This window comes from Corapipo altera, unplaced genomic scaffold (genome assembly GCF_003945725.1).
Source record: "Corapipo altera isolate COAL_440 unplaced genomic scaffold, ASM394572v1 45, whole genome shotgun sequence".
NCBI classification, from domain to species: domain Eukaryota; kingdom Metazoa; phylum Chordata; class Aves; order Passeriformes; family Pipridae; genus Corapipo; species Corapipo altera.
The window spans coordinates 18649523-18677110 of NW_020884877.1; the positions used below are offsets into that span (position 1 = coordinate 18649523).

The 27588-nt window shown below is 54.6% G+C and overlaps 3 protein-coding genes across 5 annotated transcripts; 1 reads left to right on the top strand and 2 right to left on the bottom strand.

The window, feature by feature from the left end:
• Positions 1 to 792: 792 nt before the first annotated feature.
• ABCB6 (ATP binding cassette subfamily B member 6 (Langereis blood group)) lies at positions 793 to 6947 on the top strand. 2 transcript variants are annotated; one of them, XM_027636662.1, is made up of 19 exons: positions 793 to 1424; positions 1969 to 2106; positions 2399 to 2588; positions 2780 to 2872; positions 3129 to 3321; positions 3407 to 3528; positions 3609 to 3718; positions 3806 to 3871; positions 4007 to 4132; positions 4221 to 4297; positions 4404 to 4467; positions 4564 to 4649; positions 4756 to 4813; positions 4990 to 5094; positions 5499 to 5673; positions 5977 to 6089; positions 6187 to 6281; positions 6477 to 6545; positions 6645 to 6882. In XM_027636662.1, exons 1-19 carry the CDS (start codon positions 909 to 911, stop codon positions 6748 to 6750), a joined length of 2502 nt encoding a protein of 833 aa, XP_027492463.1. In that variant the 5' UTR covers positions 793 to 908; the 3' UTR covers positions 6751 to 6882. The 2 variants fall into 2 exon arrangements, with proteins under 2 accessions (XP_027492463.1, XP_027492464.1); XM_027636663.1 differs by lacking the exons at positions 5977 to 6089; positions 6187 to 6281 and having other exon boundaries at positions 893 to 1424; positions 6645 to 6947.
• A 298-nt stretch (positions 6948 to 7245) lies between these two features.
• Positions 7246 to 13139, bottom strand: ZFAND2B (zinc finger AN1-type containing 2B). 2 transcript variants are annotated; one of them, XM_027636665.1, is made up of 9 exons: positions 13008 to 13139; positions 12217 to 12311; positions 11657 to 11788; positions 10857 to 11008; positions 10278 to 10385; positions 10045 to 10114; positions 9438 to 9514; positions 8785 to 8863; positions 7246 to 8519 (listed from the first exon to the last, which is right to left on the bottom strand). In XM_027636665.1, the coding sequence occupies exons 1-9, from the start codon at positions 13060 to 13062 to the stop codon at positions 8481 to 8483; spliced, it is 807 nt and encodes a 268-aa protein (XP_027492466.1). In that variant the 5' UTR covers positions 13063 to 13139; the 3' UTR covers positions 7246 to 8480. The 2 variants fall into 2 exon arrangements, with proteins under 2 accessions (XP_027492466.1, XP_027492465.1); XM_027636664.1 differs by having other exon boundaries at positions 8785 to 8866.
• A 373-nt stretch (positions 13140 to 13512) lies between these two features.
• Positions 13513 to 27587, bottom strand: RETREG2 (reticulophagy regulator family member 2; the record flags this gene model as incomplete). Its single annotated transcript, XM_027636565.1, has 9 exons — positions 13513 to 14966; positions 15699 to 15834; positions 16731 to 16825; positions 17155 to 17292; positions 18026 to 18110; positions 19420 to 19555; positions 20300 to 20330; positions 25100 to 25206; positions 27418 to 27587. Coding segments are annotated over 9 exons (1629 nt in total), but the record flags the coding sequence as incomplete, so codon positions are not given.
• Between the last annotated feature and the right edge of the window lies 1 nt (position 27588).

The window sequence follows — 27588 nt, forward strand, 5'->3', positions numbered from 1 at the left end:
ACTGGCACCTCCCCATGCCCGGCGCTGCGGGGGCAGGTCCCTACCGCCCGGGGCTGGGCAACGGAGCCTGGGGAAGGGACACACGCTGGGGTTGCAGTGCCGGCCGGCGCCGGCCGGCGCCGAGAAGGGAGGGCGAGCGGGCAGGATCCTGGCGGAGCGGGCGCGGCGCAGTGCAGGCGCGGCGCGGGGCGGTGCGGGGCAGAGAGGCGCCGGGACCCGGCTGGCAGCGGTGGCGCGGGGCCTGGAGCGGGCCGAGGCCGCGGGCGCGGGGCAGGTGAGCGGGGTGGGTGGGGCAGGCGTGGCGGCTGCACGGCTGAGCGGCCCCGACACTGCCGGGGCATTGGCCCGGCCCGGCCCGGCCACTTCCTTGCTCCGCGCGAACGTTTCCCCTGTGTGTCCCTGGCTTTGCCCTTGCCTCTCCTCTGCTCGGCCTCGCGGTTCCCCGAGCATCCTCCGCATGCCCGCCTCCCCCCCGCCCCGCACTGCTGCTGCATCGCCCCCGTTGTTCCCTCCCACTCAAGACTGGTCCCAGCACCCCTCTGCCTTCCTATTCCTTCGTCTCCCGCTGTCCCGCTGTCCCCCTGTCCGAGTGCTTCCCCAGGGGCCCGGGTGGCTCTGAGGGACCCAGTCCAGTGTTGCCCCCCCGTCCAGGGCACACAGCATGTCCTGGTGTGGTGCTCGTGGCCATCCTTATGCAAAGCTAGCCCTGCTTGCACACACGGCTCTGTGTGTGTTGCATGCAGCACATCCTGCATGACCGTGTGCAGCGGTGCTTGCCCCTGCCCCATGAGGGCCTCTGCTGCTTGGCCATGCCATCCCACCGTGGGTCCCTTTGTGTAGCCGTACTACAGCCCATCCTGAAACGTGTCCTCAGATCCTCTTCTCTCTGCAGCTGGTGACCTGCCAGGATGGCCATGCTGGGGGGCTACTGTGAGGGCAACAGCTCCATTGCCCAGGCCTGGGTCCAGCAGGGTTTCCAGCCCTGCTTCTTCTTCACACTGGTGCCGGCCGTGCTTCTGAGCGTCTGCCTGTTGCTGGGCGCTCTGCAGTATGCCTGCTACGCCCGCTTCGGCCGTGCCATGGAGCCCAAGTACATTCTCCACTCCCGCCTCTACCATGGCCAGGTCCTGCTGTCCCTGCTCCTGGCCCTGCAGCCCTTTGGTGGGCTGCTGTGGCAAGGAGTGGGGCTGGGACGGCTCTACGGGTACATGTTGCTGCATGCCTTCCTCTGGGCCCTCAGCTGGGGCTGTGCCATCGCCCTCCTGCAGCTGGAGCGTACGCGGGTGCTGGCGCACGACCGGACACGGGGCCATGGCACTGTCCTCCTCCTCTTCTGGGCGCTGGCCTTTGCTGCCGAGAACCTGACCCTGGTGTGCTGGAGGAGCCCGCTGTGGTGGTGGGCACTGGAGGACACCAACCAGAAGGTGAGCTGGTGGGCTCTGGGCAGGGATGGAACCTTTTCTGTGGCAGGGGGTGACCTGCACCATCACAGTGCAGGAATGGGATGTGCATGCCATGATCTGCCATGCCCGGGGTGTTTATGCTCCTGGGTTGCACCCACACATCTTCCACGTGCCTTGGCCCCAAGCTTATCTATCACACATCTCTCCATTCCACCATTCAGCTCATCTCCTGCTTCTACCTGGCCCAGACCCAAGTGCAGAGGTGGGGGTATCTGCCTGCTTCCCACATTCCTTTTACCCTCTTCTCCCCCCAGGGCTGGTGCACCCAGAGCCAGAGGGCAGAGAACGAGATGTGGCAGGGAGGAAGAAAGGGGTCTGGGTGCTGCCTGAGGTGCTGTGCTCAAGCAGTGGCTCCCATTGAGCTGTATGGGGTGTCCCCTCTCTCCTGGCTGCACTGCATCCCATCTCCATGCCCCAATCATTGTCTCTCTCAGCTCGTACCCATTCCATGCCCAGGGTTGTGCTGAGGGCTGGTTGTGACACTGACCCCGCACTCTCCATCCAGGTGCAGTTTGGCTTCTGGCTACTGCGTTACATCTGCACATTCATGCTCTTCGTCCTGGGTATGAAAGCCCCGGGGCTGCCCCGCCAGCCATACATGCTGCTGATCAATGAGGAGGAGCGGGACGTGGAGAACAGCCAGGTGAGTCTCGGGGCTGGAGCAGTTTTAGGACATCCTCCAGGGAGGAGCTGGGGATAAAATGGAAATACAGCTGTCCTGGAATCAGCATCTTCAGGAGACATGGGAGGGGTGAGGTTTGGGGCTGCCCAAGCTCCCTGCCCACTGTCAGCAGGATGGGGCCCTGCTGTGAGGATGGAGTGGGCACTCTGGGAGGACAGGGATGGTTTCCTTGGTGAAGTGTTCCCCCGGGCCATTGCTACCTGGGTTGGGGTGCCAAGGCAGTGTTGGCACCCCTTGCTCTGTTCTCCCACAGCTGCTCCTGACCAATGCCAGCAGGACCACCTCCACCTGGAAGGATTTCCGGAGGAAGCTGCGGCTGCTGGTGCCATACATGTGGCCCAGAGGCAACCACCTGCTGCAGGGGCTGGTGTTGTTCTGCATGGCACTCATGGGACTGGAGCGGGCGATCAATGTCTTCGTCCCCATCTACTACAAGAACATTGGTGAGGCACCTGGAGCTCAGCATGTGAGGCTTCTCATGGCCTCACCGAGTGCTGGCAGGTGTGCTGCAGGGGGCTGGTAGGAGCAGAATCTAGGGTGTCAGGGATCAGCACTAAGTGCTGGGGCTTGTTCCCATGGGCACCCAGTAATGCTTCCTGCCCCTCCATCCTAACCCTTGCCACCCTCTCCTCAGTGAATGAGCTGACGGTGGGCGCTCCCTGGCACACCCTGGCCTGGACTGTCTGCAGCTACGTGGGGCTGAAATTCCTACAGGGTGGAGGTGCTGGTAAGGACCACTGGGAAGGACAGGGCACTGGGGAGAGACAGGGTGGGGAACGTCTTGCCAGGGCTGAAGTGGCCAGGGATGCCCTTATCCCCCATAACTGCTGTTCTCTCTTGGAAGCAGCAACCAGTGCTGATCCTGGGCTGGGGACAGCAGGTGGACCTCATCCCAAGTCCCCCTTTCCCGGCTGGGCTTTCTGAATCTTGCTTCATGCGCCAGGGGGGCTGATCTTGATTGACCTTTTCATGTTGCCCTGCAGGCTCCACTGGCTTCGTGAGCAACCTGCGCTCCTTCCTGTGGGTGTGGGTGCAGCAGTTCACCAACCGGCAGGTGCAGGTGCAGCTCTTTGCCCACCTGCATGGGCTGTCCCTGCGCTGGCACCTGGGGCGTCGCACTGGCGAGGTCCTGCGCAGCGTGGACCGGGGCACCAGCAGCATTGACAGCTTGCTCAGGTCAGAGCGTGCCTGTGGCAGGTGGGGGGTGGCCAGGCAGCCCCACTGGGCCAGGCTGATGCACCATCCCCCTTCCCTCCCTCAGCTACATCGTGTTCAGCATTGTCCCCACCATTGTGGACATCGTCATCGGCATAGTTTACTTCACCTCGGTCTTCAGCGCCTGGTTTGGCCTCATCATCTTCGTGTGTATGAGCCTGTATCTGAGTGAGTGGGGAGTCAGGATGCAGGGCTTCCAGGCTGTGGGGTGACAGGAACTTGCCAATGCAGCTCCCTCCTGCCCACAGCTCTGACCATCTTCATCACTGAGTGGAGGACCAAGTACCGGCGGGAGATGAACACGTGGGACAATGATGCCAAGTCTCGGGCTGTGGACTCACTCCTCAATTTTGAGACGGTACTGTAGGCATTGGAGGAGTCACTGAGCACTGCTTGGAGCTGCGGGGGACCATTTGGGTGCTGACCCCTGGTCTGTGTCCTGCAGGTAAAGTACTACAATGCAGAGAGCTATGAGGTGAACCGCTTTAATGACGCCATCGTCAAGTACCAGGTATGGGATGCTCAGCACCAGTGGGGGAGTTGAAGGGGAAGGAGCTGAGCCTCACAGTCACCTGCAGGGAGGATGGAGCTCACCATGAGTCTGCTTTGGACACAGCAGCATCCCACAGGACTTTTCCTCTTCCAGGTCTCGGAGTGGAAGGTCAGTGCCTCACTGGGCCTCCTCAACCAGACCCAGAACGTAATCATTGGTCTGGGGCTGCTGGCAGGGTCCCTGCTCTGTGCCTACTTTGTCACCGAAAACAAGCTGCAGGTAAGGCTTGTGCCAGCCTGGGCAGCCTCCTGCTGAGTTGGGGCTCTGGGTCTGGTGGTGATGGACCCCTATACCGCGTCCTTTCCAGGTGGGGGACTTTGTCCTCTTTGGCACCTACATCATCCAGCTCTACACGCCACTCAACTGGTTTGGGACTTACTACAGGTAACACTGAGAGCTGTGGAGGTGCCTGGGGTCCTCCTTTCCGTGGGTGCCTGGTTCTGGATGTGCTCCTCCAAACCCTTCTCTCTGGTCTTTGCCCCCCTTCCAGGGTGATCCAGAAGTCTTTCGTGGACATGGAAAACATGTTTGAGCTCTTCTGCGAGGAACAGGAGGTAGGTGCTGCCTTTCCTGGACCCCATTCCCTGGATTGCCCTGTGATCCTGCCCTGGGAACAGGCTAGCTCTGAGGCCACATCTCTCCTCTGGCAGGTGAAGGACGTGGTGAATGCTGATGACCTGCACTTGGAGGCTGGGCAGATCGAGTTTGAGAATGTGCACTTCAGCTATATGGATGGGTATGGGGTGGTGGTTGCAGGGTGGAACAATGAGCTATGGGGCCTGACATATGGGGATATGGGGATGTGGAGTGGCCCTGAGCCTCTTTCAATCTCCCTCTCCCAGGAGAGAAATCCTGCATGACATCTCCTTCTCTGTGATGCCTGGGCAGACTTTGGCTCTGGTAAGAGTAGGAGCTTGGGTGTGGGTTCACTGCGGGAGGGTGGGATGGAGGAAGAGGGGATGGAAAATACGAGGGTGGGAAGGACAGACCCCCAACAGGGCCAACTCTTCCCTACCCAGCTCTACTGGCAGCTGGGAGACTCTGGCATCTCCAAGTCCCTTTACCTTTGCCTGCAGGTGGGGCCTTCGGGCTCAGGGAAGAGCACCATCATCCGCCTGCTCTTCCGCTTCTACGACGTGCAAGGTGGCTGCATCCGCATCGACGGGCAGGACATATCCCAGGTAAGGGTGGGAGGCCTGCAGGGACCCGGAGGGGGGACACACCAGCTCCTCTGGGCCGCACTGCTGCTTGGTGTAGGCACTAGCACCCCCCAGGGGCAGGGATGAGCCACACATGGCCCCTTTGCAGGCTGATGGCTATGCCGGGAGTGGGGTCAATGGCATGACTGTGGGACCCCTGGGCTGAAATGCTGGAGACTGGCCAGGGCTCTCTGGGAAGGGCCAGGCCACTGTCAGGGTGCTCCACCACAGGGCGGAGATTCAGCTGAGCCTGTGGTGCAGGATCCTACAGCACACACCCTACAAGGAGTAAGGGTCATGGCAGAGGGGTAGGATTGGGTTTTTGGGGGGGAGTGTCTTTGCAAGGGTTTTGCATCTGCCTGAGCTCTCTCCCCCTGCCTCCCCAGGTGAAGCAGGCATCGCTGCGTGCTCACATTGGGGTGGTGCCCCAGGACACAGTGCTCTTCAACGACACCATCGCCAACAACATCCGCTACGGACGGGTCCTGGCCACTGACCAGGAGGTGCAGGAGGCAGCCCGGGCTGCTGATATCCATGATCGCATCCTTTCCTTTCCTGATGGTGAGACAGTTGCAGTCCCCTCCTGATCTTGCCCTGCGATCCCAGGGTTCCTCATGACCTTCTAGCTGCGCTCACAGGTTCCTTAGGTGATATGGCCCATGGGGACACTTGCGTGACCCTGTGCATTGTTTTGCCTCGCCCTGCCTTCTCTCCAGGGCTAGATCAGCTCCTAGTTAGGGATGGGCAGAGGCTGTGCCAGGTGATTGTGTGGTCCCAGCAGGACCTCCCTGGGCAACAGAGCCTGGTCCCCATCCCCATCTCGGAGGGCACCAGCACAGCATGTTCCCACCCTTGTGCCTGTAGGATACAACACGCAAGTCGGGGAGCGGGGGCTGAAGCTGAGCGGGGGTGAGAAGCAGCGTGTTGCCATCGCACGCACCATCCTGAAGGGCCCCCGCATCATCCTGCTGGATGAGGTAATGGCAAGGGCCTCCTCCCGCTCTGCAGCAGCCCCACCCTCAGCGGCTGCGTGCACTGCCTCCATCCTTTCCCCACACCTTGCCTCTCCCACAGGCCACATCTGCACTCGACACGGAGACTGAGAGACACATTCAGGCCTCGCTGGCCAAGGTCTGCACCCACCGCACCACCATCGTTGTTGCACATAGGTAGGGATGAGAGGAAAGGGCTGATCCAGGGGGTGCCGAGCATTCTGAGCTGGCCAGCCCCTCCCAGAGGGGCACACAGACCTGTCCCCTGCTCAGGGGGTGACAGTTCCTGGGATTGCATCTCCTTACACTATCCAAACCCCACTCCCACACCTCTCGCCTCACAGTCAGGATAACACCTGCCTTTCCCTGCAGGCTCTCCACCGTGGTGGGTGCAGACCAGATCCTGGTGCTCAAGGATGGGCACATCGTGGAGCGAGGGAGGTGAGCATGGAGACGGGCTGGGTACTGTCTGCCCACGGGGATCCACTCCCTGGTTCTGAGGCCAGCTCAGGACCCTGAACCCCTCTGCTCTCCCCACAGGCATGAGGAACTGCTGCAGAAGGGTGGCGTGTATGCTGGCATGTGGCTACAGCAGCAGGCTGGGGATGAGGAAGAGAACAAGGAACGCCACACTGAGAAGCCCTAGGGCAGCAAGAAGGGGTCATGAGCATGACTGGCATCTCTGCTGTGACACTGACTCGGGGCCAGGCCCCCACACTGACAGGGAGCCCTTTGCTGGCTGTGGGCTGGAGCCTGGTCCGTCCTGGAGCTGCAGGGGCTTGGTTGGACACTCCACTATATTTTTACCTGTTTGTTTTGCTGTTGTGTAATTTCTTAAACCAGGTCCTTCTCAGCTCCTTGCCTGTGTATTCTGAGCAGGGTACATGCCTTGGGGCAGGGGCAGGCAGGGTTAGTGCCTGTGCCCTTGGGTCAACCAGCAGCTCTCTGCCACAGGTTGAGCTCCATGGGCTTAGGCAGGCAAGGGGCCCCACACAAAGGGCTGAGCTTGGCAGGGGACTGCACCCCAACAGGAAAGGAAGAAGCAGTTGGTGCCCCCTCACCGCCATGTGCCCCCCCTTGCACTCCCATCTGCAGAGATGTGCCCCTCTGGGCCAGATACCGAGTGACCACTCCCCCTAAGTGCCTCTGCATCTTGTGCTATGCTTTTATTTTCTCCCAAGCAGCACTTTGACAAGTCTCAATGTTCCCTCAGCCCAGCCAGATCCCCCCTCCCTCAGATGGACACGACTCAGGGCAGGACAGCCCAGTCCTGTGCAGAACCAGGCATAGCCCCTGCAGGCCAGAATGGTTCCAGCAGCAGGAGGAAAAGCAGCACCACCCTGCACAGCAGCACCACCCTGCCAGAGGCCAATGGGACAAATCCCCCCAACCCATCCATCAGCTCCAGCCTTCAAACACCAGCAAGGAAGACCTGGCTCGAGGCTCAGGGCTCTGTTTCTAAGAAGGGGTTCTGTGCTGCTGCTACGCCAAAGGGGATTCCCTGCAGCATGGCTGGAAAGAGGGAGGCGTTCTTGCCCCAGCAGCATTAAAAAGGGGCCCTGGGGTAGGTTAGGGCAGCAGAGAGCAGCCAGCAGCAGGAAGGCTGCTGCAGCCCTCCCATGCGAGCCATGCTGGCACAGTCAAGTCACCGCCAAGGTTACGTTTCAGTTAATGGCCCTTGTTATATTAAACCAGAAAGGAAACACAGCTCCATTCAGTCTCAGAGAGGTCCTGTGCCCCAGCCAAGCAGGGTAAGGCCCAACGTGCTCTTGTGCATGCAAACAGCAGGGAGGCACCGAGGGTGTGGGGAGCAGGGAAGGGGCTGCCTTCACGCTGCCGGGAGGCTACACGTTCAGCTATGCTGTGTCCAGGCAAAAGACCATCCCTGCCACGGTTGTTCTTTGCTGAGAGGCTGGCAGGGCCCTCCCCAGAGCATGAAATCCAGCCCCCTCCTACTGCAGTGGGCAGCTGCATCCCAGCAGCTGTATGTCCAAGCATGTGCAGATGTCCCCATGTGGCTCTGCCCTCACGCCACAGTCCCACCAGTGTTGTGACATGGCTGTGGCAGTCGTGGGTAAGTGCAGGCCCTGGGCTGCTGCCTGCTTTGGTCAGTGTGTGCTCAGCCTCATCCTGCCCCGTCTTCATCTCCCCAGGAGCATCAGTGATTTGCTGCACTAATTTTATGCAGGTGCTGGGTCGAGGTTCCAGTGTGTGTTCGGTGGCTTACAGCTCCCAGAGAGATGAGCTGTCCCTGGTGAAGGGCTCTTGTCACCAGTGCCCAGGCCAGAACCCCACAGCATCCATATGTGAGGCTAGAGCCACTCCTTGGGTCACAAGCAGGATCTCATGTTTGCTGGCACACCCTGCCCCTGCTGCCTATGACATGCTGCAGTTCGATGGCTTTGAACTGTGTGCCTGGAATGGGAAGAAGCACAGCGTGAGCAAGAGAAGACAGGCTTTCTCCTCTGTCCTACAATGGGGCACATCCAGTGCTCAAGTCCCCAGGGCTGTGTGCTCAGCAGTGATGCTGCCACTGCCCCAGGCCAGGCTGCCCTTCTGGTGAAGAAAGCCAGCCTAGACAGAGTGCAGAGGAAGCAGAACACAGGGAAGCTCCCTCCATGACATAGCTAGGCAGGATCAACCCCACGACAGTGCAGAGCCTATAGCCAGCCTCACTCACCTGCCGCTGCGACTGCTGGTACTCGGCTTCACTCGCTGACAGTGCCTGGGCCAGTGCCAGATCCTCCTCCTCCTGCGTGCTGCTGGGACAACACTGCATTATGTGCCTCAGCCTCCCCCAGGCTCATGGGACCAATGCTCAGAGCCCTTTGGAGTGGCAGCATCTCACTGCAACTCTCCAGCACAGCTAAGGGTGGGGAGCAACTGAGGATCACCCTAAAGAAGCCAGGGGCTGGAGAAGGAGCAGAGGATCCAGCTGGGGCTGGCAGCCACCACTCTGGGCCAAGGAGAGCCATGTTAACTCCAGTCTGTAAGACAGTGCTTTTAGCAACACTGGGCACTGTGCCTGGGGACGTGAGCTCCTGGATGTCCTCTGTGAGCAACCCTACTCTGCTTCTGTCATGCTCATCCTATTCTCTGTGACAGTCACCATCCCCTCCCAGCTCCCCGAAGGGGCTGAGGGCTTGCTTGCTGAACAGAGCTCCCTGATGGCTCTAGATTATTCCTTTTTTTTCCCCTGTCAGCCACAGAGAGGCATCATATGGAGACACGTGCTGGTGCTGAGAGAAATATCCCAGAGTCACATGATGCTTCCCCAGGCACCTCTCACACACAGGCTGGGCACATGACACACCATGTGTTTTGGGGCTGTACCTGGGTGGCTGCACTGAGCTGTCTGCTGACTCTGCCAGGGACATCTCCAGAGCTCGTTGCAGTGCCTCTTCCTCACTCTGAAACAAAACACCTTGTCACCAGCTTAGCCAGGGTGGGGGGCAGGAGGCAGCCCTAAGGGATATGTGGCAGGTACAGTCTTGACTTGCCAAGGGTAGGTGAATCTCCTCTCTCCAGGAGGCCAGACACAGCCAAGGTGAAGGTCTGGGGCTCAGGACAGATCTGCAGTGCTCTCCCCCTGTCCAAGGGAACACACCCTTGTCTGCTAATACAGGAGTATGCCAAGAATACCAGTGGGAAGCAGCTTCCAGCCTCCTCCTCCACCCTTGGCTTGCAGAACAGAAAGACAACACCTGGGGAAAACGGCTGGTGCGTTTTATCCCTTTGGAGAAAACTGAGCACCAAGTGCAGCATAGCTGCAAGCTCTGATTTCCCACAGGGCATCCAGGATCCCTGTTTGCCAGGGAAGGCCCAGCTAGGACCACACAGCCTCCTACAGAATGTGGGTTAGAAAGCAGTTGTTGCAGTCACTTCCCAGGTCACAGGAATCACCCAAACCCACCCCAAATGCCCAGGCCAAGCCACTCACCAGCCCGTTCAGCAGCATGGCAGCTGGAGGGGAGGTGCTACGACTCTGCAACACAGCTGCTCTGCCTCCTCTGCAAACAGGAAAGAAGCTGGGTTATTGTCAAGGCAGGGAGCCCTGGTACAAATACTGAGTTCTGCTGATGCACAAGAAGCTGTCACTCCAGCATTCCATGGGAAGCCAAGCAGAGCCTGGTCATCCCCACCTCAGAATTACAAGTTGGGCCATCACCTTACCTGGCAGAGGCTGGAGAAGAGGAGCTGTCTGCTGGTCGGGCAGCTCCGCTGCTTGATGCGGTGACTATTTTGGAGGAGGATGCCTGGGCTCTCGTAACTGCAGCGTGCCTAAGACAGACAGGACGCCTGTGAGCAACTGTTTTACCATCACAAGCTGTTACTGGACACTGAACACCCCAGGAGATGAAGTTGGATAAGCAAGAGACCTCCTTGGCTCCCCACCCCCTTCTTCCCAAGAGTACCCATGTTGTGGCTCAGCTATTCCCAATAGTTTCAAGTGCTGTTTCTCTACCTGAAACTGTGTACCAGGACAAGCAGAAACCATCAGCTCCAGAATAATGAGATGGGTAAAGAAGCAAGTGCAAAGCAGTCAGTGGGCAGTATCAGCAGCTTTTGCTACAGGAGACTGTGCACATATCTCTGCTTGGTGCTGCTGGAGGACACCCCGACACACCACGCAGGGAGTATGACAATGCAGCAGTCCCAGACAACAGGCCAGGAGGAGCGGGGCTCTTTCTTATCACCCATCTGGCAAGCACAGCCCCATCTGTGCCAGCCTGTCTGTCCCCAGGCTCTCACCCTGCTTTGGAGAGGGGACGCCCTGCCCCGCTGCAGTCATGGTCCAGGGGGTGCCGGTGCTTGAGGCAGTAGTTCTTGTGGCACTGGTCACAGATCACCTTCATCATCTCCTTCTGCTTGCAGCCAGGCTTCAAACACTTGTTGGTGAAGATCTGAAAATGACACAGCAGTGGTGAAAAGGAGCACGGTGCTGCAGGTCTAGGATTGTCCCCTCCCTCCATGCCAGCCCCTGGGCATTGACCAGCTTTTCCCACCAGTGTGTTATCTGAAGGGTTCTAGAGTTTGTCTCTGAATACCAGCTTTCTTTAGATAGTTTATTAGTAATCCACTGTGCTTTGGTCTCCATAGATGAAGATTTCCACAACCACAGAATGCAGAGTAGGAGAAAGCACGCCTTGCCCAGGGACTGCTGCCTTCCATGCCAGTGCAGTGGGGACAGTCCAGAGCCCTTAGCCGTTGCTGGGCTGGATTCCTGCAGGGCCAGCTCCCTGCAGCAATTTCATCTCCTGGCAAGATGAGGCAGCTAATTGCTGACTGCATTTTCTTAATGGCAGCATGCAGTTTCCCATCCTCACATCCCAGGTGGCTGCCCAGCCCCGCTCCATCCCAGGCCTCAGACTGCATTCACAAAGCCCCATGGATGCTCACACCTCCAGCTCACCAACCATCCTTGCCTTTAGCTTGTGCCAACGTGGAAAGCACTGGGTAGGGGCAAATCTGTGTTGTTTTCATCCCATTCCCAGGCTTTGTCAGGGACCCAGCAGAGCTCAGCAGCCACGCAGAGAGCATCAGGTTCATACCTTGCGCTTGCGCTGTGCGGGATCGGATTTGCAGTCACGGTCGATGTGCTCACCCACCACAACATCAGGCATCTCCCCCCGCCTCACGGGGACTGGGGTGTTGCAGAGAGGACACACTGGGACCTGCACATCCTGCAGAGATAACAAAAAGAGGCTGGGAGCAGGTAGCTGAGCAACCCTGAGTGCTGTGCAGCCATCTCCCTCCCTTTCTGGACCTGCCTATCACAGCTTCTACAGCATCAGCTGCAGCTTGAGATTCTGCTCACCACCCTCCAACCAGCTTGCACAGCTGGTGCACAGGCATGGATACACATTCCGGGAAGGGAAGACAGCATGGCTGGGAGATGCCCAAACCATTTCACCCAGTGGCAGAGGGAGAGTTGGACGTTTGTGGCATTGAGATGCATATCCTGGCTTTCAGGGGCACCTTCAGACTCAACACACATCCCAAGGGGGATTGCCCAAGTGATCAAAGAAATCACAGATTATTCTGACCCCTGGCTGGAAAAACTCAGCAGCTCCATGCAGGAGGTTGGATGAGATCTCCTCTCTGCACTTACCTTCTTGTAGGCAGAGGTGCAGTCATGCTGGGCATAAGCAATGTGGTCGGTGCAGAAGATCTGCTCGCAGGCATCGCACTTCAGGGGGAGGAAGTCTGGGAGCCGGGAGATGCCGCGGGCAGAGAGCACGGAGGTCAGCACTGCCCACCTGCAGCCCGGGGGCCTCCCCCACTTCCCGAGGGCACAACCCTGACCCGCGGCAAAGCCAGGACCGTACTCCTCATCCCCCAGCACGGAAGTAAAAGATCTACAGCTCCATAGCCACGTCTTAGAATTACCCAGGGCTCCTCCTTAAAACGTGCCCTCCCCGGGATCAGGAGTAGCACCCGGAATCGCACCGAGCTCCCCATGGGCTGCTGGCCTCAAGCCGGCGGCGACCGATGCCGCCACAGCCACCACGGGATGCGCCCATCGGGATAATCGGAAGACGAACAGGCCCCAGCGGCCCCTCGGCACCGCCGTCTCCAGCCCGCGGCACCGAGGGCCCTTCCCTGCTGTCCCCGGTCCAGAGCCGCCGCCCGCCGGGGCAGAGCCGTGTTCCCGGGCTACCGGCACCGGCAGGCAGCCCCGCCCTGGCAGCGGGAAGGACCAGTGACCCCTCCACCAAGGGCAAGCCGGGCGGCACGGCTCGCCCTTCACCCCCCGCCGCACCGACCGGGCGCCCGGCACCGCCCCGCCGCCTCCCCGCAGGCCGGACTGCCCGGTCCGCACCACCCAGGCCCGAGCCCGGGCCCGCGGCCGTGTCGCCCGGGCGGGAGCCGTGCCCGCGCCCCGGCGCCCCCGGTGCTCACCCAGGCGCTGGCACGCGGGCCAGGAGCAGTGCGCGCCCAGGTCCGGGAACTCCATGGCGGCCCCGCCGCCACCAGCACCGGCGGCCCCGCCGCGCCCGCTTCCGGCGGGGCGTTACGGGCGGGCCCGAGCGCCGCCCCGCCCCGGCGGCATCGCCCCGCCCCGCAGCATCCCCTTCCTCCGGAAGCACCGCCGGGCCCCGGCGGCAGAACCACCTCCAGAGATCTGCCGCAGCGCTCGGGACAAGGCGGAGCCCAGAAGGGCCAGCAAGAAGTGTCTCTGCCCACATGGGACAGCTTGAACTCGGGGGAATTCCCTCCACCCTCCCCCTGCCCCAAGGGGACACAAACCATGGATATTCTGCTGTGTAACGGAGCTTCTGGCTCTCTTCCAGCCACCTCGGAGTCCCCAGGTGCCGCGCTACGATGCCCAGCTAAGCACAGAAGGGGTGCTTGTGGGGTCAGGGGTGCAGAAGGCATGAGATGCCACAACAGCAAGCAACTGGAGTACTGAACAGGGCTAGGAGTGAATTTCATTGATTGCAAAAAACTCAACTCCACACCCACCCAGCAGCAGAACTCAAACAAGACAGGGAAAACAATCACCCAATACCCTGTTACAACAGTGACACAAAAGATGGTATAGTCTGCAGAAGGGGGTCTCTTCACTGCATAGCACTCATCTGCTTTTGTCCCCTTAATGCTACCCTCTGTTCCAAAGACCCCTTTCCCTCCACTAGCCCCTAAGAGCCCCTTTTGACTATGCACCCCATCCCTTTCCCCCAAACAAAACCAAGGAAAGTTAAAATTATTTACACTTTTAGCCATTTAAAAACCCAATAAAATAAGATTGCATATGTCCTACTGGGGATGCGGGTATTAGCAGCAGCTACAGCTAGCTTGGTACTCTGCGTGCAAAACGAAAGACAAACAGAAGACAGACCGAAATACTGCACCATTACTAGGAAGCGTTTGCTGGGGTTGGTGTTTCAGTTGTGGCATAAGGCTTCTAGGAGCCGGCTCCTCCCCAGCTGCAGGGCCTCCCGCTCAGCCAGTGAAGGCCGGGCTCGAGAAGGATGGAAAGGATTCATTATTCCAGACACAGCACATTAACACTGACGCATTTCCATCCCAGTCAACACAAACATTTAAAAACCCGCTGCACGTTCACTGTGTGAGTTCTTCCTTCTTTCCAGTGACGATGGAGGAAAAGGGGGTGCATGAAGAAGACCTAAGACATAGATGCTGCTGTCATCACTGCCTCCTCCTCATCTCCTTGCTTTGGCAGCTCAGCAAGCACAGCAGAGGAGGGAGATGGAGCGGCAGGAGACTCTTGTGCCTCCTGCTCCTCTCCAAGCCCTAGCTCTACATCCATTTGCTCCAGCTCCCCCTGATCCAGTAGCTCAAAGTCATCTGCTTCCTCCTCATCCTCTGGTGAAGCTTCTGTTTCTGTCTCCACCACTTCACTCTCTGACAGCTGTGCTTGGAAACTCAGTTTCTCTTCAGGCTCGGTGGGGAGGAACTCAGAGAGGGAGGGCCCCTCGCTGGCCTCTGAGGACCGCAGCAGGGCAGAGAGGGTGTTCTGCACCGCCGTGGTGATGGCAGTGGTGACAATCTCCTCACTCAGCGTGTTAATGCAGATGCCCAGGCCCGGGGCAGGGGCAGTCTTTGGCTCTGTGCTGCCTCCTGCCGCTTGACCACTCCCATTGAAGTGCGTATTTACAAAATGGAGAGGAGACGCGAGGTGAAGGATGGAGAGGTCAGAGTCCACGGCCTCTTTCTCTGCTGAGTCCAGCTCACAGGCAGCGTGGGCAAGCTCAGGACCCAGAGGCACACCAAACGCGTCTTCATCACTCTGTGGTCCCAGATCTCTGGAATGATATTCTTCCACGGATGGAAACTCTGCCAGGTCCTTGGAAAATGACTCCTCTGGCTCACTGTGCAGGCTCTGTTGATCCAGGTCTGAAAGGCACCAGCATTAAGGCACAGGTTCTCTCATCTCTACCTCCCACCCACCTTCTCCTAGATGACACACCATGGCTGACTTTTGGGCATCTTCCCCATCCTTGGAGCACAGCAGGAAGAGGTCTGTAGTTAAACCCTTCTCTCGGTGGCATGACTCACATGGGAGTGTCCCTTTTGTCATCCTGTTCTATGTGCTCTGTGCTCAGAGTGGACTTCCTGCACCAGCTCATGCTCTCTGCATCTAGAGCCCCCCACGAAAACCCTCAGGGTCAGGGAAATGGGGCTTACAACACGTCACCTGCGTGCTCCTCCCCAGACACCGAAGTGACCACATCCGAGTGGGTACCTCCATGCTCCTCACCACTAACCAGACCTCCTCTGAGCTAGGAAGTCTGACAAGGTGGCATGTCAGACCTGTTTCACCCAGCACCATATATAGGTGTGTGACTATCTATGCAGTTATTTCTGTGGGACTTTGTGAGTGCCTTTGCTCCCTTGCTGGTGTCACAAGAGAGCATTGCTTTGTGGGGCAGTAATTAGAGGCAGATGTCCACTGGGGACCAGCTTATGATCAGCCATGAAGTCACGGCATGCTGTGCTGCTTTTCCTCCTCCTTTCAATGCTTTTCCCACGCAAATAGCTGGGTTCCCTCCCTGTCCTCCCATTCATAAGGCTCATTGTTGCGGAATAAAACATCCAGGGTAAGGGGGGCAGCAAGGCATCACATACCTTCAGAAACATCTGTCAGCTGTGGGGTGGTAGCCCTTGAGACAGAAAAGCCCCCACTTTCCAGGATAGAAGCTTCCTCATCAGAGAGCTCAGAATCTGTGATTGACAGTGCCAGGGCAGTTTTCTTCACATCCACCTGGACGGGATGAAGGCAGAAGGACAAAATTCATGTGTGTCTGGCTAACAGTGCTGCCTACAGGTGCCTCTAGAGCTTCCAGGCAGAAGTCCTTGCTGGAGGGACAGTATGCTGGGCAAAGTGCTCACTGCACTACAGGGAAGGGCAGTCTCAGCTCACTGGCTTTCCTGCAATAAATCACTGCCTGAAGTTTTGCCTGCTCTCAGTGAAAAACCCAAAAGAGGCAGTACAAGATGGGATCAGACTGTAGGAGTCTCAGGAGGCTTTGATCCTTCTTCCTTTCCTGGGATGACCAAGAAACAGAACACCCCTTCCCTTTTGCATTCACACCGAGCCCAATGAAGCCTTCTACAAGAAGCAGTGGTTCAAGTATCCACATTCTTTTGGAAACTGAAGCTTCCCACCTCACAGCCCAGCTATATGCCCAGAGCTCCTGAAAAGAAAGACACCTGGTCTATTTCTGCAGTGCAAATATAGAAAGGTCACACACAGTCTGCCTGAGAGCAGGGAACAGTGTAAGAGACACTAGTACTGCTCATCTCCCTTTTTCAGTGTTGAAGAGCCCCCGTACATTACACCAGGGGGGGTTCATTTCTTCAAGAGACACCCATGTTCTCTGAGCATGAAGCATAATCACCAAAGTCATTCTGAGGTCAGGAGGAGGCTGGGGCATGTCCTCACCAGCATTGTGGCACTGAATTCTCAATACCCACATTGGAGACAATGGCCTTCATCAAACACATACCCTTCTCTCCTTTGAACTAAGTCACTAAGAAATGACTTAGTGCTCTGCTGTTTGTTATCAATGCAGCTGTACTCAGACCACCTCTTGGCTCTCAAGCTGCTACAGATCAGACAGGAGGGACTGATTTCCGCTCAGATCTTTGTGCTCTTACCACTGGGGAGAAGCCCGACAGCTCTGCCTCACTCTCACTCTCTGTCTCTGCTGTTGGCTCATCACCTACTGCCGGCTCGCTCTTCGCTTGTCGCTCTATGAGAAAGAGAAGAAAGGCTTTACATGACACTGAAGGAATTTTCTCCCTTTATATATTACTTTCCCACTACTTCTACTACCATGTGAAAGTGTACAGGGTTCCCAGAGACAACCATAATCTGCTGCTCTTGTGTGCTGTTCTCAGGATCACCTGGGAGCACCTAATTGCTCTCCCCATAAACTTCAAGTTTCCACTTCATTTCCTCTGCTCCTCTGCAGCTTTTCACCACACAGTGTTGGCAGATGTGGCCTCCTACTGTCCCTTTGCTAGGGCTCCACTCTGGGAGTACAGCACCAAAAAAGCCAGACAGAAGGTGGGTCCTTACTCTTCTTCTCATGCTTGTGGTGCAGTGTCTCTGCCTTCATACTGTAGTCCAGTTTCATCAGGACAGGCTCCAAACGCGTGTACATCCTCTGGATCAGCTCATGGTAGACCACCAGAGGCCAGAGCAGAATGCTGAGCACTGTGGACACAGGATGCAGTGAGTGTGAGAGACAGACCAAGCACAACCCAATCCTCCCTGTGGTGCCACCGAGAAAGACTGCATCAAGGGAAACACAGTTGAATGGCATCTGCTTTCCCATCTGACTCTGCTTAAAAATCCTCATCCATGGCTATTCTTACTCACTCCAAAGCTGCTTGATTAACCGGGCTTTCCTGCCAGATCTCTGTTAGAATACAGATTTATGTTAAGATGAAGTGTAAGTCCTTTACTTCAGCCACTACATCCCAGCCCCAACATGCAACACAAGCCCTGAAATGAGGTTATTAAAACTAAGTATCATCAAAACTTCCACAAGGGCAGCAGCATAGAGCTCATATGTAGATGTGCTCGCAGCAGAGCACCAGAACAGTTATTAGGGCCTCATGATGCAGTGAAAAAGGTCTATTTACCAAACACACAGCTTTATTAACAACACTCTCGATACAGAAGCTTCCCACTTCCCTGGCGCCTCGGCAGCACAGCCTCAGCCGTGGGGAGCAGAGGGCAGCAATATTTTAGCCACGGCTCCCTCTCCTGCCTTTGCAGTTGTACTGCACACATGCACACACAGAGACTTCCCGGAGCACACTCCCTGTATTGATTCATCATTTAGCACAGATCCCCTTGAGAAAACCACAAATCTGCTTCTACCAGCGTATCAACAGCACAGTTAGGTCATGTTTTGGCTTTCAAGAGAGCTGCTTATACTCACAAATGATGTAGGAGATCATTATGCCTGGAACATAGTGTCCAACTACAGCCAGAATCAGGCAGCCTGAACAGACACTCATGCAGAACTGAAGGAAGAGAGAGGAACAAAGAGAAGTGACAAGAGGCAGAGATACATCTACGCAACCAGAGCCGGAAACCCAGTTAGCGCAACACAAGGGATGCTCCTAACAGTCAGTCAGCCAGCTCTGCACCGAGTACATTCAGGTGCTGACAGTCACAACTCGGACAGCTTGGTTGGGTTAAGCTGTAAGCATTAGAGGTTCAAGCGCAGGACGACCAAGGTAACCCAACACCCCAGTAAAACATATCAAAAATTTATTGGACAGTTCGTTATGAAGTAAATTATGTTCCTTGAGGATAGGATTGGATACTGCAAATTGCCATTTTGGAGTTCATGAGGAACAGACGGGAACCTGTTACAGAGTCACCAGATGCTGTGCCACTGCTGTGCCATAAACCAGCTGGCAGAAGCATTAGCAGAACCCACGCTGCCACCAGACCAGGACCTTCCTCCTCTGGAAAAAGCGGAAGTATACTGGTGCAGCCCTAACAACTTGTCTTGCATTCTCCTGGGGAGGGGGAGAAGTGAGAACAGACACTCTGCAAGCCAGCGCATGGATTCAGATATGGACTAAATCCAGCAATGAAGAGTTTAACTCATAATGGAAAGGGTCTGCAAAAGCTAAGGGTCCTCTATAGGCTTTGTTCCCAATGAATTCATCCTTTAAGGGCATCCTGGGTCCTGGTCTTCTACTCCGTGTGGCTGGGACAGGATTTTAACAGAAAAGGAGTAACAAGCAGTGTTAGAAACCCACTCCTTTTGGCACACTGAACCCCAGGAAGCCTGACACAATCCTAGTGGTTGGTCGGTCCTATTTTTTGTCATGCTAAGCCAGCTCCTGTCTACAAACTCTTTCCAAACAACACATGTCACAGCCATCATAACACGTTTGATGACAAGTTTCCATTCACTCAGAAACACTGCTGCATTTGGACTTGGCTAGCTACAATCCTGGCTAGCAAAATAGGTAAGACCAGCTTAAGTATGGAGCCTGCGAAAGGGGCAGAAACTGTAGGCCTCCCTTTTTTCCTCTCCACTCCCAATCTAAGCGCTTCCTTTGCACACTGAGAAATAAAACTAAGTACAGCAAGCCATTCACAGGAGGGGTAAAGTTCGGCTTCAGTTTACAAGTACTGGAAGTCAATTACTCATTATTTAAACTTCCCATGGCATAGAGTCTGAAAGGAATGAACAGCAAATGTTGAACAGGGACAGCAATTGTAAAAATATTGAATTTACATTCTTCCATCTCCTAAGCCACTACTAACGGAAAGAAAAGCCCCTGCACAGAAGAGTAGGTATCTCCAGCTTACCTTGGCAGGATTTTGCCTCTTGTACTGTAGCAGTTCCTGCAGGTACAGCCTGAAGGTGACCCAGCTCTCTGCCAGACAGTGGCACAGCTCAGGGACACTGAGCAGGTGAGGTTGTGCCCCTGAAGTCACCCCCTCACTAGAGACAGACAAGAGCAAGAAGACAATCTTTGAACATGGTCTGTTTTGCTGGAGGGGAGGAACAGCTGCACTGGGAAGCAGAGTTCCCTACCAAAGGCTTGACAATACTGACTGCATCTTCAACTGAACTATGGAAGATGCTTAATTTGGAGACAGTTTTTTTCTTTAATCAGGAAGAGTCAAGAGACACTTGAGCCAAGCAGCAGCAGCAGACATCATGCCACAGAATCCTCATGCCACAGGCCCAAGATGCAAAGTGGTTTACTCAAAGCCACACAGACAAAAGTGCTGAAGGTGGAACTAGTTACATGGCCTCCCCTTGCACCAAGTCCAAGATAGCAAGAGTGTGGTGCTCAGACCTACAACCATGGGCAAGGATGCAAGCCACGCCACACAGAGAGCACATATGGCTTGCAAAAGTCAGTCTCTGTGATTTTCTTCTCTTTGGAGGATTCTTAAAATAGTTCAGGAGAGAGTCAGGGAAGAAACCTGAGAGTTTCTAACATCAGAAGTACTTGAGCTTTATTGCTACTGAAAGAACACTAGCTTTCCCCAGAGTTTCAAAATGTGGCTCCTGAGCTGATAAGCAGCTCCCAGTGCAGGAGAAATGGCTAGCAATGTTTCACAGCAGGAGCCATGCAGTTTATCAACAACAGAAAAAAAAAGGACAGGTGAGATCACCACAGTAAATTAAGGCTTCCCCACTCTCCCCTCCCACCAAGGAGCACATCAGTGAGCTTACCTCTCCCCTCTCAGCTCCTCTGATGGTTGTGCTGTAGAGAGAACACAGCAGATTAGTCAGCCAAGTGAAAAATACAATCTGACATTTTTACCAGTTGGAACAGCGCAGAGCTGGAGATGTATCATACTTAGCTAGGGATGCACCCTGGGGATCTTCTTCATGCTCTCACGCAAGCAGAAATCACTGGCTTGGAGTCTGAGCTGCGCAGGCTGCAGTGAAGCATGCCTGGAGACTCGGAGAGACCAGAGCACTGGGCTCTGGGCACCCCAGTATACCCTGCAACCTGCATCGACACACATATGCCAGGACACTCATATCTGAGGTGCACCATGGTGCTAACATTTGGACTCTCCGCTGCAGGGATCACACAGCTTACCCCAGTGTCCCAAAAATCTGGGCAGTGCCATTCCCATGGCAGCTGCGAGCCCTTGTCATTCACAGGGGGCTGCCAGCACAATTTCTGAGCTAGGGAAAGCTTCAGTTTCCACCTCAGAGCTCAACATGGCACCAGGAGGTCTGAGCTGCATTTCCCATTGACCAGTCCCTGGCAGGATGCTGTGTACAAATACCAGAGAAATCCCCGTTGTCTCCATCCTATCCCATGGAATTGCATAAAAAATAGCAGTCTTGTGCATAATTTTCTAATTTTAGGTCTCTTATATGTCCCTTGACAGCCCTTTGTGCCAGGCACAGATAAAACTACACTCCTAGGGTCCATCAGTCTGGATACAAGCAAGGGAAAGGCTCTCCCATTCCTCTCTGCGCTCAACTCAGTGATGATCAAACAGGGACTCATGGAGTTCATGTAGTACTGAAGGGAGGAGTGGTGATTCAATGGCAGAGGTCACATATGATTATGCTCTGACTTTAAATACAGAGAGGAAAAAATATTTCTGGGACAACTGGAACTCACAAGCCTGGTTGCTCACGGATTTGGGTGTCCTGACTAGCTGACTAGTGTCTCAGGATGTACAGAGCTCAACCAAAGCTCTTCTATCAACACAGCCTTTATAAGTCTCCTGTTTAATGAGGCCCTGTTCATGCTGTGATGGCTTATCAAGGTCTACCCTCCTCTACCAGTCCACCCACTGCCCTTAAGCTGTCAGGGACAGATATATCTTTGATGCTGTCTGACCAGCAGCCAACTTGGTCCAAGAGACTCTAAAAGTCAGTGGGACCCTGTCCCTCACATGCGTGGCACCATGTAAACAGATCTAAAATAAAGGAAGAGAGTTTATGTTCAGAGACCAGGCTTATAATTAGAAATGGGCTAATAAAATGCAACATGCAAAAAAAGGGGGTTGAATCCTCCCTGGAGTCATCAGCCCATCACAAAGCCCAAGAGTGGCAGTGACTCCTGCAGGGAAATGCACAGAAGAGGTGAGAAAACATCACTGCCATCACCCATCCAGACTTTAGACTCCATCCAGCTCAAGCCACAGAAGGGAGCAAATGGTTGTAGCGGCCCTGCCATTGTTCTCCCAAGACACAGGACCTGTGGCCAAGTATGCCAGACTCCTCCTCCTGCTGCAGGCACTGCACCAGCCTGCTCGTGCAGTGCAGCGGAGCGGGAGGCCATCCGCCCGGGGAGGAGGCGATTCTTTGAGAGCATGACCCAGATTTCCAGTAATCAGGCCTGACAAGAGGAGTCAACTGCTCGCACACTGGGCTGCCCATCCGCTCCTCTGCCCACGAGTGTTTGGCACGGTGGCTGGGGCAGCTCACAGAGGGAGCTTGGGGTGCAAAGTGAATATTATGGATGCAGCTCCACCCTCACGGGGCAGCTGCTTCCCTCCTGTGACCGCCATTGCTGTTTTGTTATTGTGCTCAGGAATCTAAAGCTGCTTAATCGCAGCACACAGAAATCCAGCTCTATCTCTAAGCCTCATCTATTACCTGCACTAAATCACCAAACACATTACATCTGGCACTGGCCAGGCTGTGAGGGCTGTCTACACGGGTCACACCAGCTACCAGATGAGGTGCTGGGACACTTGCCAACTCTGCTGGACAGATGTGCCAGCAACACAGTAAGTGGGATGGCACAGGAACCCCACTCCTCTCCCACTGGCTGCAGTCATCCAAGCCATCCAAAATACACCAGCAGAGGGAGTGAAACAATTCTCCTCAGTTGATCCTGAATGTTTCAGAGTCACTTTGGGAAGCTGCAGAACATTTCAGCAGGCTGCCGGGCCTTCACGTGATTTCAACTATCTGGCAAAACACAAGCTGTCTTTAAGATCAACAGTATGTTGCTTCCTGTAGTAGAGTAGTCTGCCTGCTGGTCATCCCAAAGCATTGAAGTCTTACACCAGTTGGAAGAACAGCCCAACCACAAACCTAGAGCATTTCCAACAGGATATGTTCACTTAGTTAAGGCTTAACTCCAGCCTGGGCTGCAATACTGTCTAGCACAAGTACAACTAAGCTGGTAAGCAGGACACCCAGGGCTGGCCTCAGATCATCAATAACTGGTTGAAATCTTTCTGTTAGCATTTCATACTGGATTGTGGATTAATACAAAACACTTGACATACACCAGACTCTTCTGGGAGACCAGTCAGCCATGCAGGAGTTTAGGTTACATGTTGGTACTGACAAATTATCACTGATGGATTCCTTGGCTCTTATAGGTTTTCAACACTTCTCCAAGAGGCATTCTTCATCTGTGTGTAAACTTTAGCTAGAAAGCAGGGGCCCTTTTTAAGGAGTACTAGCATTTAATTGCAATGCAACCTTCGCTAGAGCTCTTCCACACTGCACTCTCCTGCACTGACCAAAACACAGCTGCCAAACAACAACACTACCGAAAACATCCCTACTTGATACCCATTTCAGGAGAAAATGGAGGTGCTTCCTAAGTCCTTAAACAATATTTAAGTGGAACTCTATGTAGATATTGAGACTGCATGGGAACTGAAAATATGCAGTCCCTTCTGACAGGGCCCAAAAAAGTTGCACATTTCAATGCTGTTAGTGTGTCCCTGATCACAGTGTGTGAGTAACTGCAAAATAGACGCTGAGTTTTTAGCGTTCCTTCAGAAGCGATGTCATGAGCAGTCACCCAAGACATACACAACTGCCATAAGCCAAGGTTTGTGTACGTACATGCTGACTCTTGAAGGTATGGTACTGACCCACTTCCCAAAGCTCCAGGAAAGGCTTACAGGAAGCACTGAGAAGAAAAGCCACAAAGCTGCAGCTCTGTTTTAGTGGGAAGTGAGAGCCGAACAAGAGCCCCTAAGTATTCAGGAGTGTCAATTCAATGGGAGGTCCCTCAGGAATGCAGAGCTCCACTCCTTCCTTGTGGCTGAGGAAACACGGTCCAGTGGACCATGTCAAAATCAGGGCTGTGACCTAACCAGGCACATCAAAGAGGTGTCCCTGTTCTCTGCTGTCAGCACCAGAAGAGCAGGAAGGAGTGAAATGTGTGAAGAACACCGAGGAGCGGCGCAGTAGGATGTGCACCGATTTCTCCCAGAGCCTATGACACAGGACGAGCCTAACCCCCACTGGTGCTGGTTTGTTTGGTCTTCTTTTTTATTCCTCACTGCTCTGCACCATATAAGTTGATTTCAGTATGGATTTCCTATTTCTTCTATGATAACACCACTTTTACAGGCCTAGTACTTGCTGGAGTGATTCCACCCCCACCTGCCTCAATGACACCATTCTGTACTGGACCCCAGGATTTTGCATTTCTGGACACATTTCAAGTGAAATGGTTTGGGTTGGCTTTAAACTATTCCCTTAAAAAACTATTGCGAATAAGCAGGAAATTAAATTGGCCAGTGCAGTTTAGCTGCCTAGTTACCTGAACCACACAAAGCAAACAGTTTCAAGACTACAGCTGAAATATATCTAATCTTATCAGGACTTCTGTGAAAGCAGCCTTTAAGTTAGTAGGCTTTTAGGTCAAATAAAGGGCACCTTACAAACACACGTATAGAGGGGCTTTCATTCAGAAACCCTCCATACAGTAGGGGGGCAGGGATGGAGGGCCCCAAGCTGCCTTTGAACAGCAGCAGTAAATGCAGTAGGCAGGTCTGGGTCCAGTCATTTAATAAACTCCAATGAAGGAGGCACTCAAAGCAGACAGCAGCCAATCCATGTCTATCATCATTATGAGGCTATTCGTCTTGCTGCTTTTGTGGCTAATGTCAGCAAAGACCCTTCAATAAACAGGAAAGATAAGACAAGTGATCAGACTCACTGATTAGGTGGAGACCTGATGCTGTTCAGTACAGGTACAATACATTAACTGTCCCTGCTGCCAGACCTCATCATCCACTCTGCTATCTGCCACAAAAAGGGGCTCTCATCTGCTCTGCCTCTTTCAGGGCATAAGCCCACACTGAACTTAACCAAAACCAAAACACTTCAACAGTCCCCATTTTCCTTCTCTCAGCTCAGCGGGCCATACATGCTCAGATTTGAAATTATCTTTTTGCCGTGACATTTGCAGAAGAAAAAAAGACACACCAGAAACATCACATCATCCCTGTCACCAGCTTCCCTGGCAAGCTAGCTGGGCCTCTTCCCTTAATCACTCTCAAAATGAAACACTCCCAGAACTTTTCAGCACTGGAAGCAATTCTCCCCATGCCTAGAGTATTAGGATACATCCTAATCCACTGACACAAAGAGGTAAGAGGCAGCACCAGTACCTGGGCCTGCAGTTACAGTAGGAACAGTGCTTACATGACTTATGAGAGAGCTAGGGAAGGGCCAGCTGTAGCAATAGCCCAGCAGCTGGTAAGACTAGAACTGTGTCACTAGGTACAGTGCTATATCACATACCTGAGAAATCAAACAGGAACCTGGGCTTCCACTTCTCCAACAAGAGGATGCCAAGAAGGGACATGCTGAGGAGAAAGAGGGGTCTCAGGGAAGTGGAGGAAAACAACCTAGAAATCAAAAAAGGAATTGTTAGGCAGGGGCAGGAAAAAGGCAGCAAATGACTGCTCTTGATAAGCAAACAGATACAGCTTAGAGCACAAATATCCAACCGCTATGGGCCACTGTAGCAAGCATTGTACTCTGCAGACACCCATCCTCGCCACAGCACGTTCTCAAATGGTGCCTTTGGCTCACCACCTAACAACTAACTCCCTGCCATCTCCCAGTGCTCTCCTCCCTTGCTTCTGAGCTCCTCCCTTGGTTGTAAAACAAGGCTAATGCTCCCTTGTACAAGTCTCTCTAAAGCCTCGAGGTGAAGGCTCTAGATAACATAAATACAGATTGCTGTAGCAGAAAACTGGTTGCGACTCAGCCTGTTCGCTGAAAACTTGCATTTGTCATCACAAGATCCAGCATTACACGCAGGTAATACATCTTGCCATTCTAGATGCCCATTCTCTTATTACCATTTCACCAGAGCCTAGCTAGCACTTAAATGGTTTAGTTGCTCACTTGACTTTATCATAAAACCTTTCATGTCCCTCATCCACACACTGGCTTGAGCCACTTGCCAGCTCACACAGTACTGCTCACACACGGTTGTGCAATGCCACCATCAAAGAGTTTATCTCCCCACTCCACAGAGGTTCAACAGCAAAGGTCCCAGGATGACACGTGTGCCAGCAGCAGCTGGCATTCATCCTTTCCTCCAGCTCGGAGGAGCTGTTTTTAAGTCACTCCAGAAACAAATGCCAGGGAAATGCGTTCACCTTCACCCCTTTAGTGAACATTCCTTTCCAGAAAGAAAGAGCTGCTCTGCTATTTTACCTTTCTCCTCTTCAGTGAATGTTTGCCAGTATCTAATCTCAAATGCACCAAACAATGACTGGAGTCAGGGAGCATCTCACAGCGCAGAGCAGGGAAGGGTTGTGCTTCTCACCAAGCCAGAGGCAGAGAACCTGGATGTAAGATCTGCCTTACTGGGCAGCACAGAACAGAAGCTGCACTTTCCATGGACTTACAGAACCTCTAATGACCTAAACAACGTTTGTATCCCTTCTCACAGGACAATTCTGTAGCTTCATATCATCTCTGAAAGACTTTCCTCATATTCTATCTCATTTATGGACTGCAGTGGAAGGATGCTGGGCTGAATCTTCCATGGGACCATAAATGATTCCTCCTCTACCTCTGTGATATTTAAATCTCTCTCTGCTGTCCCATATTCTGGGCACTCTTTGCTCTTCTCAACCTTTTCGAGCACGGTCCCTGGGCCAGCACTGTCTATCACCCTTGACATCTCACCTGTGCTTCTCGCCCTCCTCCTCACTTCAAAGCTCTGCCCTGAGACCTTTCCAGCTGGCAGAGTAGTCCAAAACTGTTTAAGCACCTGTCTACCACAAATAGTATGGATGAAGGAACAGAATGTAAACTGCCTCATCACAGTGACTTCAGAGGTTATTTGGTCACATACTTTCCCCTCCTCTGACTTCAGAATCTGTCCCTTCCTATGTCATCTATGACCAACGTTTAACCCTTTCCCTGGACACTTTTGACCTTTTCTGCTGGGAAAGACACTGGCTGAGAGCATTTTCATCAGTAAAACTGACTCACTGTTTATACAAACAAACAGGATGTTTTTCATTCCCATCCACAGCTGGGCTCTGCCACTCACACTCCCGGCTCCTCGTGCTGCTGCCCTGCCCGAGAGGCAGAGAAAGGAAAACAGGGAAGGGGGAACGCTCCCATGCCAAAACCGACTGGCCTAGGCTTTGGCATGAAGAACCAGCATCTCCTGGGAAAGATTAACGAGCAGAAGGGCTTAAACAAAACGCCTCAGGGCAGCTGCCGCTGCAGGAGGCCGTGGGGCTCGTGGGGTGAAGTGAACCGATAAAAGCACGGATGCAAAAATTAACCAGAAACGTGCCTGGGCGAGGCTCCAGTTGGGCCCATCTGCATTTTATTATCGCGGGGCAAAGCAAATCCTCCTGGCACTTTCTCCCCTCAGGGAGGGGCCTGTTTATGCCTGTCAGAGGAAAACAGCGAGGCTACTCCCGGCTGTGCACATCCCACGGCGATGCGGGCTGCGGGAACACGAACAGCGGGCACCCGGGGGGCATTGCCCTGGGCCCCGAAACCGCCGCACGCCGCGGGCACCGGCACGGCCCGGACGGGCGGCACCGACAGCCCCGGTCGTCCCCCCCCCAGCCCCAGCTCACCAGAGGGCCCCACCGAGCGCGGCCGCGGTGACCAGGCTGTGCAGCGGCCTCTCCCACACCAGCAGCCGCTGCGCCGCCGCCAGCGCCGCCTCCCAGCCCCGCAGCCGCTGCCGCAGCGCCGCCGCCAGACGCGCCGCTGCCGCCGCCGCCGCCTCCTCCTCCTCCTCCTCT